At 40.2% G+C, this 18,526-nt stretch overlaps 1 protein-coding gene across 2 annotated transcripts in view; it reads right to left on the bottom strand.

The window, feature by feature from the left end:
* The window catches only part of EGFR (epidermal growth factor receptor), a 249,476-nt gene that overhangs the window by 22,458 nt on the left and 208,492 nt on the right, over window positions 1-18,526 (bottom strand). For both annotated transcript variants that reach the window (XM_027837181.1, XM_027837180.1), the window contains exons 20-22: window positions 14,098-14,283; window positions 4,767-4,922; window positions 1,064-1,139 (exon numbers count right to left, since the gene is read on the bottom strand). In XM_027837181.1, the coding sequence (XP_027692982.1) occupies window positions 1,064-1,139; window positions 4,767-4,922; window positions 14,098-14,283 (418 nt within the window). The remainder of the gene's footprint in view (window positions 1-1,063; window positions 1,140-4,766; window positions 4,923-14,097; window positions 14,284-18,526) is intronic.

The raw sequence follows: 18,526 nt of genomic DNA on the forward strand, positions 1-18,526 counted from the left end.
CAAGTAAATTGCCAGTGAATGAATTCTTGGCTGAGGTGGTATAGGATTTCTCCTCAGGTATATCTTAGACTAGATGCCTTGTGAAGGATCATCCCACTCTGAAATCATAGGAACATAAATTTAGAGATGGATGGGACTTCAGGTGTCACTTTCATTTTTACAGAAGAGGAAACGGAGATACAAAGTAAAGTGATAGAATCAGATCTATCTAGACCTATATTTAAGGCCATCAAGTGAAATTCCAAACTTCCCCCTTGCCCCCCTCCCCCATTATTTTGAATGGTAAAGAGAGGTTAAATAACTCGCCAAGAGTCACACAGCTGCTAAGAGTCTGAGGCAGGATTTGAACCCAGGTGTTCCTGACTGCCAGTCCAGTGCTTTTTGCAGGGCTGGAGTTTGGACCTACTTCTACTGACTACAAGTAAAGAGCTCTAATATGTCACTTTCTTGATTCTATCCCCAGGGATAACTGGAAAATTTTGCTTGGACAAAAGAAGTGGCCAGAAAATTCCATCTCTCATTAAGTATAAATTAGTTTTCACTGATTCCTAAATGAAAAAAGTCCTGATTCACTAAACAACAATGGCTATCAGATGATTCTTGCACAGAAACTCATTCCTCTTCTGGGAAATTCATCTGCGATCAGGTAAACTGAAATTGAAGTCTCTCTCCCTTTGGTTCCTGGTAAAGCCCATCTTCTGCATTTTTATCTTTTACCTTACAAATTTTACTGTCTAAACAATGGAATGTAATGTATTCAAGAATCTATTTTTAAATACTTCCTAAATTCATGACTGTGTATGCCCACACAAGCAAACACACACACAGTCACCTTTAAGACATTTTTAACTGTGTCTCCAATGGCATTTTGGGTAGCAGTCATTTTCAATTTTTTTCTCTGTGTTTACTTAGTATATCAGATAGACAGCAGCCATTACGTTATTATTAGTCATTGTCTTGAACGATAACACTTGGATGACAGAGCATGTAACACAAATTAACAAACAGAAAAGTCTAGTTTAGTCTCAGTCTGAATTCATTAGTACCTATGATTTTGACTCACCATAGCTCCAGACGTCACTTTGGTGGGTATAAATACGGTGTAAAATCGATTCCAAAGCCATCCATTTAATAGGCACCTTGGGATAATGAGAGAGAAAATAGCAAGATAATTAGGCCTTCCTCTTAACAAAAAAAAAAAAAAAAAAAAGCTGAATACAGGTGTCCTACACCTGGAGGGTGGAGAAGCCAAAAACACATCCTTTCTTCTTGCTTGGTTGCAGACCAGCTATATGTGGCCTGTATCAGTAAGGACAACGCTGGCATTTAAGTTGTAGGATCAGATCAAAGATTTACAGCTGGAAGGACCTGAGAGATCATTTAGTTCACCCCTTTATTTTACAAATAAGGAAACTGAGGCCTGAAAGTTAAATAACTTGCCCAAGGTCACAAGGTAGTAAGTGCATAAATGGAAATTGAACTCAGGTCCTTGGACCCCAAATCTAGAACTCATTCCCCAGTGGCATGCTGATTCTATCCAGGTTGGAATAGTGATAGGCAAATTTAGAAACCTGGTATTTCTTGGCCCATGCTGAATTTTTTTTTTCCCTGACAGGTCTTTTTTTTCTATTAAAATCAATTGCATAAACACTTATTAGACATCTACATTGTATAGGATATTGTGCTAGGTGCTGTAGATAGAAATACTAAATAATCTCTGCCCTGAAGGAGTTTACAAACTAATGGGGAGATTCTGACATGAACACAAAAAAATTATGATAGAAAGTAGAACGGGAAAAGTAAGAGTCTCAATTTAAGTGCTAGGAGAAAGGTTAAATGATTTTTTGTAGTGAAGGGTGGGGGATGGGCAGGAAATCTTCATGGAAAGGGGGACACCTGAATTAGGTCTTGAAGAAGGGGAAGGATTTGCATAGGTGGAGAATGAAAGTAAAGGGAGTTCAGTCCAACCTCGGGTCAGCTAGGTGGTGCAATGGCTAAAGTTCTGGACTTGGAATCAGGAAGACCTGAGTTCAAATACTGCCACAGATACTTACCAGCTAAGTGACTCTGGGTTAGTCACTTAATTTCTCTCAGACTCAGTTTTCTGATCTGTAGAATGAGATTAATAATAGCACCTAACTCACAGAATTGTTGTGAGGATCAAAAGAGATAAGATAGGCAAAGCATTTTGCAGGGCTATATAAATGTTATCTGTTACTATTATTACTCCAGATGGTGATGCATGACTTCATTGAATCATGGGGATGATGAGAAAACTAGCATTAGGTTGGTGGGTGGGGCGGTGTGAGTCAAGGTAGGTGCTTTCCTGCTACAATCTTCCAGTAAGGTCATTTTCAGGATGCCTCACCTAGATCATTTGGCTATGACCTGGGAAAGTATCTCCTACCCTCCTGAATGCCAGCCAGAACCCCTCTTCTCTATCTTCCCCCTTCTAGGTTTCCATCTGATATCCCCTTATCTTTCCTTTGAGAAAAGGGTCCTGATTCTTATGCTCTGACTCCCTGACGCTGCCTTTCTCACATTGACTCAGCCCTCTCATCTGGCTAGTGTGTCTCAAAAAACAGATCCCACTAGACACTTCCTGGCTGGCCCAACCTTTGATATACAAATGGCGTCTTGTACCTAAGTCACGTAGGTTTGGGGCCTGGGCCACTCAACTTAACACACACACACACACACACACACACACACACAAAACCTCTATAATCAAAACTTTGCTCATTGGCACAATCTGGCTGAAAGGTACACCCTAGAGTCAATAGCCATGAGATCTCTTTTTAAAACTTCATCTGGGCATTCAAGCACTTCCTTACATTGGTATGATGAGTCATTCGCCCAGGTTTTGTCTTTTTCCTTGGGGGTAGGTCGGGAAGGTTCCTGGTGGTGTCACAATGATTATAAATGACAAGTCTGGGCAAACAGCAATATCAACTCATTTTTGCCTCACAAATGATTGGGTAGGAGCAATGTATGATAGTCACCAATAAACAAAATGAACTAAAGCCATCTTAACTTCATCACTGACTAAAATTTCTTTTGAAGATTGCTTATTGTCTCAGATAAATATAAATAATAATAATAAATAATGGACTATCTATGGAACCGAATTGAATTCTACTATCAAGTGGTTGAACTTGAAAGGTATTATGGCTGGTCTCTGGCCTGGGTCATCACTGCCTTAACCAAACTATGTCATCATAAGACCTGGGTCCAAATGAGAGGAGAATGATCCTGGGAAGGATACAAATTGTCAGTTATGGAGAGAAAAGGGAGGGAGGAGGAAAAGACTTGGGTCATGGGAACAGATGAGAGAAAGTCTTAGAGGAGGAGTGTGGAGTTTGTTCAGACTGTCATACATGCCTGAAATGGACATTCCCTCCATTATTATACCCCCACCCCCAACCTCCAACTTCACATGTTAAAATTCTTCCCTCTGTTAAAGATCCAACTCATGTGTCCCTGCTCCCTTCAGCTGAACGTTATCTTCCTTTTTTTAAACCTTTCAAAGCACTTTTGCACTTATCCCCTTCTAATTCACATCTTTCTTTTTTTATTTCTTTTTTTTAAAATATTTTTTGGCAAGGCAATGGGGTGACTTGCCTAGAGTCACACAGCTAGTAAGTGTCAAGTGTCTGAGGCCATATTTGAACTCCAGTCTTCCTGAATCCAGGGCCGGTGCTCTATCCACTGCGCCATCTAGCTGCCCCTACATCTTTATTTTTTATTTGTATTTATGTTTTATACCTCCTGCTTAGATGACCAAATCCTTGAGGGACTGTCTTATTTCATCTTTATATGGGCCTTACATATAGGAGGTGCTTAATAAATGTTTGTAGCTCACTGGATCACGTATCTAGAGCTGAGAGGAATCTCAGGGGTTGGTGAGCCCAGGTTCTTCACTTTGAAGATATAAAAAAAAAAAAAAACCAAAAATGAGACCTAGAGGGAGATTAAATGACTTGCCTTAGGCCACAAAGGTAGGATTTAAATCCATGTCCATAATACTCCCTTGAATAGAATTTCATGGCTTTGCTATTTACTAACTGTGTGACCTTGCTTGCTTCACCTGTCCTCATCAGTTCCTTCCCATTTTGTAAATTGCCATGTGAGCTATTATTATTGCTATTATCTTGTCTTCAAGGAGCACTTGGTGACCTCCTACTATTGGCCTTGACTCAACAACTTGACTCAGGTCTTTCTCTACTGCCACATTGTGGTAGAGAGGTCACTCTGACTTCTCAAAGACTACCAGAAGACCACAAGCTCTGGGAAGGTTTGGACAAGCTAGGAGGCCTTTGAGGATAGGATTAACGATGACGTATCATCAACTGAGGGCCAGTCTATCACCAGAAAAATGGTAATAGTAACTCATGCCACTTACTAAAGCATAGAGAGATGGCAGTCATCTGCACTGGAGGGCACAGCACCCATACAGATAAAATCATGAGCCTTTTAAATGACTAAAACACCAAAATGCTTTGGATCATGGCTTCCACCTGCTAGCCTTCATTCATCTTAGCATTAAACAGAATCATGTCAATTAGTAATACCTACTGTGGCTCAGCTAAGAATGATCTGTGATTTATTTTTGAATCCAGGGATGATACAGCATAATAATAAAGGTTTCTAGCAAAATAATAACAGAGACAATCATGCTACCACATAGATGAGGAGTCTGAACGTGTATTTCTGTCCATTAAATGAGTGTTTCCTTGAATGCTGGGTGAAACCTGTAAGCGTCTCACCTTGCCTCCTTCAGCGTGGTACTCTTTCTCATCAGCGCCAAGCAGTTTTGCCAGCCCAAAATCTGTGATCTTCACATGCTGAGGTGTCTTCACAAGTACATTTCTGGCTGCTAAGTCACGGTGTACCAAGCGGCGCTCTTCTAGATAACTCATCCCCTGAAAAGCATAGGCATGGAAGAGGAAGTGAATAAGAAATTGCCCCTCATAAAACCACTCTTCTATTGTGGATACAGAAAAGCAGCACTCAAATCTACAATCTTCCCAGTGGCTTGTGAAGAGACCATAGGATCTTTCCACTGCATCAGACATAGGAATTGCCAATAGGCAACCGTGGTGGGGGGTAGTAGAAAGCTCATAGGACTTGGCAGCAAAAGACCCAGGTTTGAGACTAAGCTCTGTCATTGCATTAGCTTCATGACTTGCACATGACTCTGAGTCTCAGTTTCCTCGTCTGTAAAAGGCAGGTGATAGTTTTGTTTCCCAGGTGATATTATGAGCTGCTTTTGCAGTGTGGTTTTTTAAAGACATCTAATCTTTTTAAAGAATAAGCAAGAATGGGTGTTGGCACTCTTTGCTTATGAAAATCAAATGCCCCCTTCCCCATCACTTATGTGTCTGCATAGTCAATCTACACCCTGATTTTGGGGCAGAGAGAGGAAGCTGGAAACAAATTAATGCCTTAAAAAAACAAAAACAAAAACAAAAACCCTCCTCCCTAGAACTCAATAGTACCTCCCTTTCTGATCTTTGCAAGGCTAACCTATTCCTTGGGCTGCCATCTCTCTAACATTGAACATACTGTTTGTCTTTGCACTACTACCTCTTGCAGAAGATTCAATCTATTAATTATTTGTCCTGGCTTATTAATGCTGTTGAGTCATGACATTTTTTTCAAGACTAAATCAGCTTTCTTTTCCAGTCTGTCTGTTCTTTTCTTTTTCCTCCCTCTCCCTTCTTTTCTTTTTTCTTCCCTCTACTCCCTCATTTATCCTCCACACATAGATCCTCCTCACTTGAGGGCCATTTATTTCTGGTTGCAGGCAAAAACAAAACAAAACAAAACAAAACAAAAACCCACTATCTTCAACAAGTACTTGAAACCTCTTTCACTCTTTCCTTCCTTCCTTCTTTCCCCTTTCCCTTCCTCCTCCCCTCCCTCCCACCTCCCTTCCATCTTTCTTCCATCCCCCTCCCTTCTCCTTCCCTCACTCCTCTTTCCCTTCCTTCCTTTCTTCCCTCTCTCTCCGTTTCTCCCTTCCTTCCATCCATACCTTTGCCCTTCCCTTCCCTTCCTGTCTCTCTCTCCCTCCCTCCCTTCCTTCTCCCTATCCTCCCTCCTTCCCTCCACCCTCCCTCCTCCCTTCCTTCTTTCTTCCCTCCCCTTACTTCCTTTTGTATTCCAGAAAAAAGAAAAAGAAAGTATTTCCGAGGGTCTTGTCAGTTCCACTGAGATCTACAATCACTCTCCTACTAAGTCTTCTTAAAGACCACAGGGTTAACAATCCCCCCACTCCAACTTCTATTTTGGTTGTTGGAGATCCAAGCACCAACCTACTTCGGAGAAGATAATTAGAACACTTGCAGTTGGGAATCCTTTGGCTCAGCAGTTTGCATCCTCTGAGCCTCAAGGACCACCATCTGATCCTTTCCTCCCAATTCCCCTGCCAGGGCCCTCTGAGCGGAACTTCCCCCGCTGTGCAGAGGCCTGTTAGTGTGGCCAAAAGAAACATCCCAGCAACTTGGCCTTGGGCCACTTGGTAAATTTGTTTCATTATACAAATCTAACCCAGCCCCTCCTCCAGACTCTGTTTCCGGCCCAAGCCCAAGATTTTGAAAGTCCAAGACTTGCCTTAACTGTGAAGTTTTCTTGACTGGAACTCAAGACTTACTGATAAACCTAAGTTATTCATCATTGTGATCTAGTCTTCAAAGAGGGGTGGAAAAAGGGAGCAAGGAACATCTTATGACTCCCAGTATAAGCAACCAAGAAGCCAAATGATAAAGGATGAGGCTTTTAAATCAGAGTGCCAGGACTGCAGGGTTTAGAGTCATCCAAGGCTAGAGAAAAACAATAATAATTAAAAAAAAAACCTTTCTTATCTGTTCACTCTTGCATCTGTCCGCTGTCCAAGAGACAGCCTGAAATTCTACTTCAGGGCCCCAAAGGGTTAGAGTTTAGCTAGCCCCCCAAAGATAAGAGCCTAATTTCTCCTATGAAGTCACAGTATTCAAACAAACAAGTTGCAGGAAGTGGAGTAAGAATAGGTCTTCAGAGAGTCTCTTGGGAAGTGTGTTTCCTGCGTTCTCCTTGAAAAGCTTCAGATTTTTGTTGTTATTGTTAATGACTGCAAGATGGCCAGTAAGAGATTTGAAAAGAGAGGCACAGTTTTAAATATTTCAGAGGATTCAGTTATGATGAAAGATCCTGTGGATTCTCACAGAGGTGTTTTCTGTGATTTTGAAAGTCACAAACATGGATGAAAAAGTAAGCCAATGACCAATCTCAGAATCCTAGATATATAGCTGGGAGAGACCTCAGAGTTACTTACTCAGGGTCTACTCCAACCCCTTCATTTTATAGATGAGGAAACAGAGGCCCAGAAGCTTAATTGGCTTGCCCGTTATCACACAGCTATTAAGTAGTACAGGCAGGAAGGATCTGAATCCAGGCTTTCTGACCCCAAATCCATTCTGCTATCTATCCACATTACCACTTCTTCACTTTAGAGAACTGGTGGTGAAGTGTCTCTCTACTCTTGGCGGGAAGATAATAGACTATAAATGAAGAGTGAGGCATATCTCATCACACTTGGCCAGGTTTGCTTTATTTCAATTTATTTTACTTCAGCACACGTAGGGGTTCTGTTGTTGTTGTTGTTCATTTTAGTTGAGTCTGATTATTCGTGACCCCATTTGAGGTTTTCTTAGCAAAGATAATGGAGTGGTTTGCCATTTCTTTCTCTAGCTCATTTTACAGATGAGGAAACTGAGGCAAACAGCCTTAAGTGACTTGCCCAGAGTCACAGAGCTAGTTAGTGTCTGAGACCAGATTTGAACTCAGGTCTTTCTGAGTCCAGGCCCAGTGCTCTATCCACTTTCCCACCTAGTTACCCCAAACTAATAGACTGGTCAGGTCAGTAATGGAGACATAGCTTTTTTTGCAAGAAATTTCTTAATGATTATATTACTGTGGCAGTAATATCCTTAACATTTCGAAAGATTGGAAGAAGTACACATCCCTCCTTAAATGTCTACTTTAGAGGTAAGGAATGACTATTAGATACAGGGCATTGCAAATTTCTTTACAAATAATATCTTAATTGAAACCTACAACAATATGAGCTATAACTGTAATGAAATGAGACTGATTTTTGTATGTGGCTTATGGGAAACCAGGCTCATGGCTTTCTAGTCACACCCAATACAGCAAGGTTGAATGACATTTCCTTTCCACCCATGACCATCCTTTAACCCACTACTAATTGCTTTCCCATTTCCTTTAAGTAACAGTAGGATCATAGGATTTAGATGTGGAAGGGGCCTCAGACAGAGGTCATTAAGTACAACTCTTCATTTTACAAAGGAATAGATTAAGGCTGAGAAGGGTAAAGTGACTTTCCAAGGTGACACAGGGTAAGGAGCAGTGTGTCAAGAATTAAATGCAGGTCTTTTCACTCCAAATCCAATCCTTTTACAACTACATCACTCTTGCTCTGCCTATTTCCTTGACATTTTTTCAGGTCAATAAACTTGTAGTATAGAGGACAGATTCACACACAAAAGCTATATTTAGAAAATATCCCAGGATAGCTGATAGTTTCATAGCTTAAGATATGCAATTTATGAACCAATAAATCTCACTTTGAAAATTGCTAGTAGTTTAGTTTTTGGCCTGCCACTAAGTGCTCCTGGATAATCCCACTCTGGGTTTTTAAAAATGAAATTGGTGCTCAGATAAATAACTATTAACCCCAGGGCAAGTGTCTCTCTGTAGGAGTTGGGGGGGGGGGGGAATTGTTATTTTCTTTTCCTTCCCTTGCTTAGTTGCACATTACTAAAACTTGTTACAAGCTATTAAATATTATTCTTCACGTGCTGAAGACAAACACATTTTGGCCACAGTTAATAGGCGATGAGGCAGAGTTACCTGTGACTGAAATATAGCTAATGAAAGAAAGGAGGGCATTGTGTGATTAAAGCCTGTACTCAGGAGCCTGCCTCAACCATCTTTAACTGGAGCAATGTCTTTATCAATGACTTAAATAAAAGTATGGGTAATAATGCTCATCAAATTTGCAAATGGTACAAAGCTGGGAGGATCGCATGTTAGATAACAAAGTCATGACTCAGAGAGATCTCTACCAACCAGAATAATGGGCCAAAGTGAATAAGATCAAACTTAATAGGGATGAATGTAAAGTTCAACATTTAACTTTAAACATTTTTTAAATACAGTATAGGTAGATAAAAGCTCCTTTGAAAAATATCTGGGAGTGTTGGTGGACTCCAAGCTCAGTATGAGTCAATGGTATGAGAAAATGTTCCAAAGAGCTAATGCAATCTTGGGGTGCATTAAATCAGGGACAGGGTCCAAAGCCAGCAGAGGATAGTCCTGTAAATCACATCTGTTGTAATCTATTCTCTGGGCTCCATGATGTAGGAGGATGGTGCTGGAGACAAGGGCAATCAAAATGGTGAGTTCTAGACAATGGGCCATATAAGTATCAATGGAAGTAAATGGGAATGTTTAATCTGCTGAAAGGAAGACTTCTGGAGGGCAGAATAGCTCATTTTTCTCACCATTCAAATGGTTGTTGCTGAAAAGAGAAGTAAGCTTTCTTCTGTTTGATGCCCAAAAGGTTCAATGCCTTTTTATCAGTTACTAATGTTACAAAGTAGACTGCCCAGCCTTAGGAGGTGGCTGGTTCTGCTTCACAGTTAGTGCAGGCGTGTTCTATTAGAAGGTAAACTCCTTAAGGGCAGAGACTGTCTTTATTTTTACTTGTATTTGTACTCCCTGGGCTTAGCACAGTGATTGGCATATAATGAGTGCTTTTTTACTTGATTTGGTGATAGGGGCCAGGCTATAGGACTCTCTTTTAGATGCATCCATTTTAGGATATCAAATTAACTAAACTCCATTCTTTTGATCCTTCAGTAATGGTCTCTGCTTTCCTGGAGTCCAAAAGAGATCACTGAATTTGACTACACAGTAAGTAGACTGAGAGTCTACCTGGGAAGATTTTATCTCACCTCCTATTTACAATTTATATAGCTAGTTTTTTACATGTTGTCTTACTATTGGAATACAAACACCTCGAGGGCAGGGACTGTTTTTTGGCTTTCTCTGTATCCCCAGGGCTTAGCACAGTGTCCGGCACAAAATAAGTACTAAATGCTTGCTGATTTTGAAGTTAAGATTGAAATGTTACTCCCTAGAGTAAATTCCATCCAAAAGGAATAAGAGGAAGAAAAATTATATCAAGAAATGTGGTACGAGAGCGAGGAGTTATTGGATGAAAACCATGAGATTTTGTGCTGAGGTTAGGCCCAGCTAGACCAAGAAGAAGAGTGTTTCCAGAAAATGTGGCTTATGGATTCATAAGATTTAAAGCTTGTAGGGACCTTAGAGATTGATAGAGAAATGAATTGTGGCTGAGTCTACTCACTTTAACTATGTCTTGGAACTCTTGGTTTGGGGTATGACTATAGATTGGTTAAAGCTAGCCCAAGTCTGTAAGTACCCATTAACATGGAGTCCATGTGGTTGCCGTTCTAATGTTTTTTCTCTTTTGATTCTATGGCTACAAATATGTGCACTTAAACCACGGTCAATTCCATTCTGCCATGTTCATAAGATCAGGATTTATAGATATGTAGAAGAAGATATTGTTTTTCCCGATGAATAGGGGCTTGAATTGGACAGAACTATTCAGACCACACCCCTTGGCTGAAAGCACTGAAAAGGAACACTGAAATCTCTAGAAGGGGTGGAGCTAGGATAAAAAGGTAGGTATTTATGAGAACCACAGAAAGCTTGGTGCTTACCAGGAGAACCCCCTGGGTCTTTTGATGGAGCACATTACCACCTTCATGAGTGAAGGACAGCCCAATGCCTGGTTCTTCTTATTCAATAAGCTTGTCTTGCAAACTCTAATAGCTGATAGTCTCTGATGACTGAATTTCAATGTATTTATGGGGGAATAAAGAGTCTAGTTATTCTGGTTATCTCTTTCAGGGCTCAGAAAGGAAATTTGATGAATTGGACCACACAGATCACGAAGGAGACATTGACTTAGTGAATTAGCAGTTACAGATATGCTGAGTCCTTAGTTAATGTGGGGCACAAAACTAAGAAAACTTTACACATGCAATTTTGTGTGTATTAACGGTAATTTGATAACTCATTGGGTGGGAAGTTGGGAATTCTTCTGAGTGGGTGAATATTATAGTCTTTCTTAGAACAGAATCATTTCTTCATGATATCTTGCCAAGTAGACTACTCATTAATATCGCAAACCCCCAAATTAACGAAGAACTATTTGTGACATCTTCTGAAACAGGAAGAGACGAACAAGGCCAAGTTTATCTTAGTCTATAAAAGGAGTAACATCAGTAACCAGCTCTTTCTACTACACCAACACAGTTTAACGTCCATTCGGTATCTACCATTCATTTATTCACCCTAACATTGTGATATCCTAAAAAAGTGTGATTTCCATTTTGAAGATGTAGAGTTGGAGGCAAAAAGACACTATCAAGGCTGTCCCAAGTGCCGCACTCAGTATGACCAGAAGGAGAGAGGCTGGCCCTGTAATTCAGGACATGGGACTCTAAGAACTAGTTACTTCTCAGGTTATGAAAAAATAACAGTACTTGAAAAATAATAGCAATAACTTGGACAATTTATATTTTTGGATTGATTATGGAAAAGAATCTTTTACAGTGTCTTGAAATCTCATCAATTTTTCTCCATGTTATATCCTAAATATAATTATAGAACCAAAGGTTCTACATCTAGGAGAAAACTTAGAGATCATCTAAGTCTCTAGCTTTTTAATTAGGGCCTAGTTGTGAACTTAAAGAAAAAACAAACAACTTAATAGCTATATTTCAATATAACTAATTTCTTTTATTAATCTTTGTATTTTATTTTATGTATTTAAAAACATTATTCTGAAAAGGGGTCCATAAGCTTCACCAGACTGCCAGAAGGGTCCAAGATAACAAAGAAATTAAGCACTCTTGATCTAGTCCAGCCCTCTCATTGTTAACTGAGAAAGGCAGGATGGCATACCATACTGTGGAACATAATGGCAGTCAGAAATTCCTGTGTTTGAATCTTACCTCAGATACTACTTAGCTGTGTGACACAAGGTTAGTTACTTAACCTTGCTCAGCCTCAGTTCCCTCATCTGTAAAATTGGAGACAACTCTACTGCAAAGGGTTATATTGAAGATCAAATGAGATATGGTATGCAAAATACTTTGCAAACCTGAAGGCATTATAAAAATGTGAGCAATTATTACTATTGTCCAAGATGACAATGAGTAGCAGAATTGGGATCTGAATCTATATTCTCTGACTTCAAATCCAGGTCCTAAGTCATTATACATTACTGACTCAGGACATTCACTTAGGCAATGACACGAGATGCTCTTTCATGCTCCTTACAACCCCCTGGGCTCTCCTCGAGGGAATTGCTCAGTTTTTAGCACTTGCTTGGCTACATGTAAGTCAACTGAGAGCACACCAAGCAAATTTCATCTGGCATTAGAATAAGGAACACTGAGAATAAAGCTTGTCTAAAGGACAGTAAAAGTGAAAAGTGCTTTCAAAAAGTTGTTTAGGGGGCAGCTAAGTGACATAGTGGATAGAGCTCTGGCCTTGGAGTCAGGAGGACCCGAGTTCAAATGTGACCTCAGACACTTGACACTTACCAGTTGTGTGACTCTGGGCAAGTCACTTAACCTCAATTGCCTCACCCAAAAAAAAAAGTTGTTTAAATACAAAATGCTGAAGAGGGTATGTATGTACACATACTCTCCCTCATACACACACACACACACACACACACACACACACACATGCCAACAGAGAACACTTCAGGGTAGATCTCCAGGTCTTTATTTACTTTTGGCTATGTTTTGGCTCATCAGCATCTCCCTTGAGATGGAGGAAGTGGATTAGAGAAGAGAAGAAAGCCATACCAGTCAAATCTGTTCTTTGTTAATAGTTTTGGTGAAGTTTTATGGGTAATGAAATAAAAATTAAGTTATAAAATGAGGTGGGTTTCTAAAATGTAGGGTGGATTTTGTACTCTCTGTGCTGTCCTGTGAAAAACTGGGAATGTGTTGAACTTCGTTTTCCTTTTAGTGTGAATCATTTTTACCAACTTAAGAAGGGATGACAGAGGCATTCACAGAACTATGAGTGAGGAAGAACTTCAGAGATCATCATTTTTGGTTAGTTGTTTTTCAACTCTTCATGACCCCATTTGGGACTTTTTTAGTAAAGATATTAGAGTTACTGGATAAAAATACTGGATACTGGAGAGGGTCATTTCCTTCTCCAGCTCATTTTACAGATGAGGAAACTGAGGTAAACAGGGTTAAGTGACTTGCCCAGGGTCACACAGCTAGTAAGTGTCTGTGACCTGATTGGAACTCAGGTCTTCCTGACTCCAGCTCAGGCACTCTATCTACTGTGCCTCCCAGATGCCTCAGAGATCATCTAGTCTCATCAAATATTGACCAAGAATCCCCTTTTCAACAGTCTTCAAAATGGTCATCCAGTACTTGCTTGAGACATCTGATGAAGGCAAACTCACTGCAGGTAGTGTGTGATGCTGTGGGAAGAGCTAGACAGGATCTGAGTTTAAATCCTGGCTCTGTATTTGCTGCCTGTGTGACCTTGGATAAGTGTTTAATCCACTCTGGGCTTTAATTTCCTCATCCACAAATTGAGAACTTGGCTTAGATGACCCCAGAGCTAGCTTCCTTCCAGTTTCAGATCTATGGCCCTGTGGTCCCAAGGCATACCATTCTACTTCTAAACAAATTTGAACCTACCTACAACTCCCACCCATTGCTCCTAGTTGGACCTACTGAGACTGTATTCCTTTCAATTGATAGCCATTCAAATACTTTAATACAGCTAGTATGTCCCCAGCTAAGACTTTTCCTTTCCAGGCTAAACATTGACAATTCCTTCAGCTGATTCAAATGAAGCCTGGCCTCAGGGCCCTTGACTATTCTCGGTGGCGCTTTTCAATATGGTTGCTTGCTTCTTTGAATATTTTCTGCCAAGCTCAACAGCCCTTTTATTTACCTTGGCAATCTGCACACACCAGTTGAGAAGGTACTGGGAGCCAATGTTGTCCTTGTGTTCCCGTATGTAGTCCAGTAGACAACCGAATGGCATGAGCTGTGTTATGAGTTGGACTGTGGAAGTCAGACAGATTCCCAGGAGACGGCACACATGGGGATGATCCACACTGGCCATCACATAGGCTTCCTGCTCAAAGAAAGAGGGAAACCAACATCAGTACCCTTCCAAATGCAAGGACCAGAAGCAAAGGTCATAAGGTATCTTTAAAAAGAATGGGAAGAGAGGAAAAAAGAAAAAAAAAGGAAAGAAGGAAGAAGAGAAGGAAGGAAGAAAGGAAAGAAGGAAAGGAAAAAGAAGGAATTCAAAAATTCAAACTGAAGTCTTCCTGATTGCAATTTTAGAACTCTGTCCATTACACCACCTCATTGCCTCAATTAACCTTTTGGATATTTCCAAACTTAAGACCTATCAAGATTATGTAGCTACGATATATTGCTGAATTTTTCACATTTCATCTTGTTTTATGGTGTTGATGAGCAGCCTCAAAGTCATATTTACTACAGATTAAGAAGGTGACAGGGAAAGGCAAATTTGACAAGGCAAATTTTGGTGCTTTAGGACCTGAAGATGACAGTGGATCCATCCCACTGGGCTGGTTTGAAGGCACTAACCCGATTGTAGTAAGCCAAACTGAGGTGATGGAGAAAGTGTTTTTAAAAGTCTTAAGTATCAGAGAAGTAGACTTTACTTGGTATATATTTTACATTAATTTACATGTTTCTTTTCCCTACAAAATGTAAGCTCTTTAATGAGAGGGCTATCTTATTTTTGTCTCTGTGCTCTCTGTTGCCCAAGAGAGTGACTGGTATATGCCAAGTGCTTCTAAAATGCTTGTTGAATGAATGAATGAATGAACGAAATGAATAACCTTTGGTGATTGTTTCTCATTTATGAAGGGCTTTAATCTTAGCAACTTCAGTATTCATATTCAGAATTCAATATTCAGTATTCCCTGAATTCTGTAATGATGCCAGCAGCTTTCCATGTCTCAACAGTCAGTTTTATTGGGTGCTATGGTCAAAAAAAAAAATCACCTGGTGGCCAGTCTTCTGGTGATGAGCCTCTCAGAACTTGCTTAGCTGGCCCTTGACCATTAAAACACAGTCTATTGTGGGGTCTGGACTCAAAGCCTTTCATGTAGTATGTGCCAGAAATTGTGCTACATTGGCAAAGTCTTCAAGAATACAGGGTTGCTTCCATACTGCAATGGGGCAGTAAGGAAGGGAATACTAATGACGTATCAGGGTATTCGTTCTTTTTAGGACATCCAAATCACAGAACCAACAAATCACAGAATTTCTGTAGAGGAATCTTGACTATATATATCTTGTATGTACCAAGTTATTCACATGCTGTCTCCCCTATTAGAATGGGAGCTTCTTGAGGGCAGGGATCATGTTTCTACCTTTCTTTATCTATCTTTTTCTGCCTTTCCTTCGAAAACGTCGCACAATGCGTGGCACAAAGTAAATTCTTAATAACAGCTTGTTAATTGACTATGGAGAGAACCTTTAGGCAATTTGAATTAACATATTTTGATGTGCTTTTGATCCCCTATTTGAAACAGGCAAAGAGTGATTTAAAAGAACCCAAATTCATGCTTGTCAAGGGGCTTTGGATGTCATTAGAGACCCAGAAATAATTATCTGTTTTCCTGGGGCTGTAGTGGGGAGGAGGAACTGGATGGTGGTGGTGGAAGGGTGTGGGGAAAGATCTGTGAACTTTCCCACATCCCTCTGATGATGAGAAAACCAGGCAGTTATATATAGTGTTACACCCACACCATCTACCAAGGACTGCCAAGTCAGGGTCCTGAATTTGACACCTATCAATGAATGTGTAATTTATTTAACCTTCCTGCTGGTCTTGGACAGAAGAAGTCCAATTGGCCTCATTCTTAAAGAGAAAAAACAAAACAAAACAAAAAAAAACACCCTGCTCTAATAAGAAAAAGAGAGCCCTAAATTTTCATTCTTAAATTCTAGGACTCTCTCTTTAAAGTACAAACGGTAGAAAGAAGACTAATTCTGTGGAACCATACTCACTGCCCAGAGAGGTGGGAGAGGCCAATTGGAGAGTGTTTTGAGTAGAAACTGCACGGTCAAGTTTTGTTCTTTGCTCCCCCAGTGATTTGGGCTCAACTCAAATGCTGTCCTTCTGGGTTTTGTTGTTTGATTTTCAGCTGTGAAACAGCTATGATGTCCCTCCCTCCCTGGGATGTTCTGAATAGAAATGTCCTACTAACAGCTAAGTGGCACTCAGTAATTTCCTTTCAGTGGAAGTGAAAATTCTGCTCTTTTAATGTTGTATATATTCAGCCCTAATTCCACCTCCTCCAAAAAGCCTTGCTGATCTCCAAATTGACAATGACCTTTCACTCCATAACTCTTTTATGCCATTTTGCACCATTTTGATGGTGCCTGGGTTAGTGAGTGCACCTGAAGTCAGAAAGATCTGAATTCAAATCCAGCTTCAGATACTCACTATTTCTGTGACCTTGGGCAAGTCTCTTAACCTCTGTTATCCTCAGTTTCTTCAACTGTAAATTGGGGGTAATAACAACACCTACCTCATTGGAAAAGACTTAAGGCAAAAGGAAAATGAATAAATAGTATCATGGAAGCAATGAAAATGAGCTTGGACAGACTTCGGCAAATAGTGAAGGATAGAAGAGCCTGGATTGCTATGGTCCATGGGGTCATAAAAAGTCAGACACAGCTGAATGGCTGAACAACAACAAAACCTCACAGGGTTGTTGTAAGGATTAAATGAGATAATATTTATAAAGTACTTAGCATATGGGAGGTATAATATAAATATTTTTCTCCTTTTCCTATACTTGGTGCATAGTAGGTGTATGTAAATTTTCTTTCCCTTTCCCCTATTTTCTGAACCACAGTAAATCATGTAGGGATCATAGTCTTCTTACTGAGGGCAAGGCTCATGTCATAGCTAAAGTTTGTATGCTTCCTAGTGCTGATCCCAGTGCTCTGTCCACCATAAATCCCTAATACAGTCATTGATTCGCATTGAGATAAAGTGAATTGTGTAACTACTCTAGTTAAAAGAACAAGTCCTGGTTCTGATACATGCCATATGTTTGCCTTTGGGTAAGTCATTTTCTCTCCGTGGCCTTCCTTTTTTTTCACTGTAATATGGGTTAGGGCTAGATGATTCTAGATGATTCTAAGGTTTGTGTTATTTATGTTCCCATGAATGACTTAGAGCTAGAAAGAAGTCCAGCAGACGTTTGGTCCAACTTTTTCATTTTACAGATGAGGATGCTGAGGCCAAGGGAGGTTAAGGCCACATGTGTAAGCATCTAAGGGCGGATTAGGCTGAGCTCTTTGTGTCTTCATTGTCACACTAGGCCAAGAAATCCTTGAGAACAGAGACAGTTTCTGAGCTCTGAAGATGTTTACTGAGTGGTCAGTGAATCAAGTCAGTGACCATTGAAGCCTAATGGTCTGGCTATTTTCCTGAGTAAGAGGAAACCTACTTCTTTGGATTTTCTTTGGTTTTGATGAGAATATTTTAGACCACATGCTCTCATTTTTCAAACATTTCTTCATAGAATGTTGGATGTAGAAAGATCCTCAGATATCTGGGTAGACCGTCTCTCATTTTTGTTGTTATAGTTGTTCAGTCGTTTCAGTTATGTCCAAGTCTTCAGGACTCTGTTTAAGGTTTTCTTGGCAAAGATACTGGAGTGGTTTTTGCCATTTTTTTCTCCAGCTCATCTTACAGATGAGGAAACTGAGGCAAAGAGGGATAGCTAGTAAATGTCTGAGCCTGGATTTGAACTCAGAACTTCCTGACTCCAGGCCCCATCCTCTATCCACTGGGCTACCTAGCTGCCCCTCATTTTACTGATGAGGAAACACCATGGTACAATGGAAAGAATACTTTGGAGTCAGAAGACAAAAGTTCAAACCGCAGCTTTGCCAATGACTAGGTGTATGACCTCTGGAAAGTCACAACTTCTCTGGGCTTCAATTTCCTTATCCTTATTTTATGAGAAGGTTGGTTTAGATGACCTCTTTCAGTGGAGAAGTGACTTGACTGGCCCACAGGTTAGTTACAGTAGGACAATACTCCAATGTTCTAACCTATGTTACTGGCTCTTTTTATCACAGCTCTCCTTGTTGCACCATGCAATTCATCTAGCCAGTCAACAATTATTTATTAAGCACCTGCTACATGTTAGGAACAGTACTAGGTACTGGGGATCAAATATAAAGACTGAAACATTCCTTATTCTCAAGGAGCTCACATCTTATCAATTATGCCTCAGTTTTCCTCCCATCAAGCCAGTTGGAAAAGACATAATGGTGCCACTTGGCCCAAGATAGTCTTTTCAGTGTTGTAG

The sequence above is a fragment of the Vombatus ursinus genome, unplaced genomic scaffold (assembly GCF_900497805.2).
Source record: "Vombatus ursinus unplaced genomic scaffold, bare-nosed wombat genome assembly UNPS02014820.1, whole genome shotgun sequence".
In the NCBI taxonomy this organism is placed as follows: domain Eukaryota; kingdom Metazoa; phylum Chordata; class Mammalia; order Diprotodontia; family Vombatidae; genus Vombatus; species Vombatus ursinus.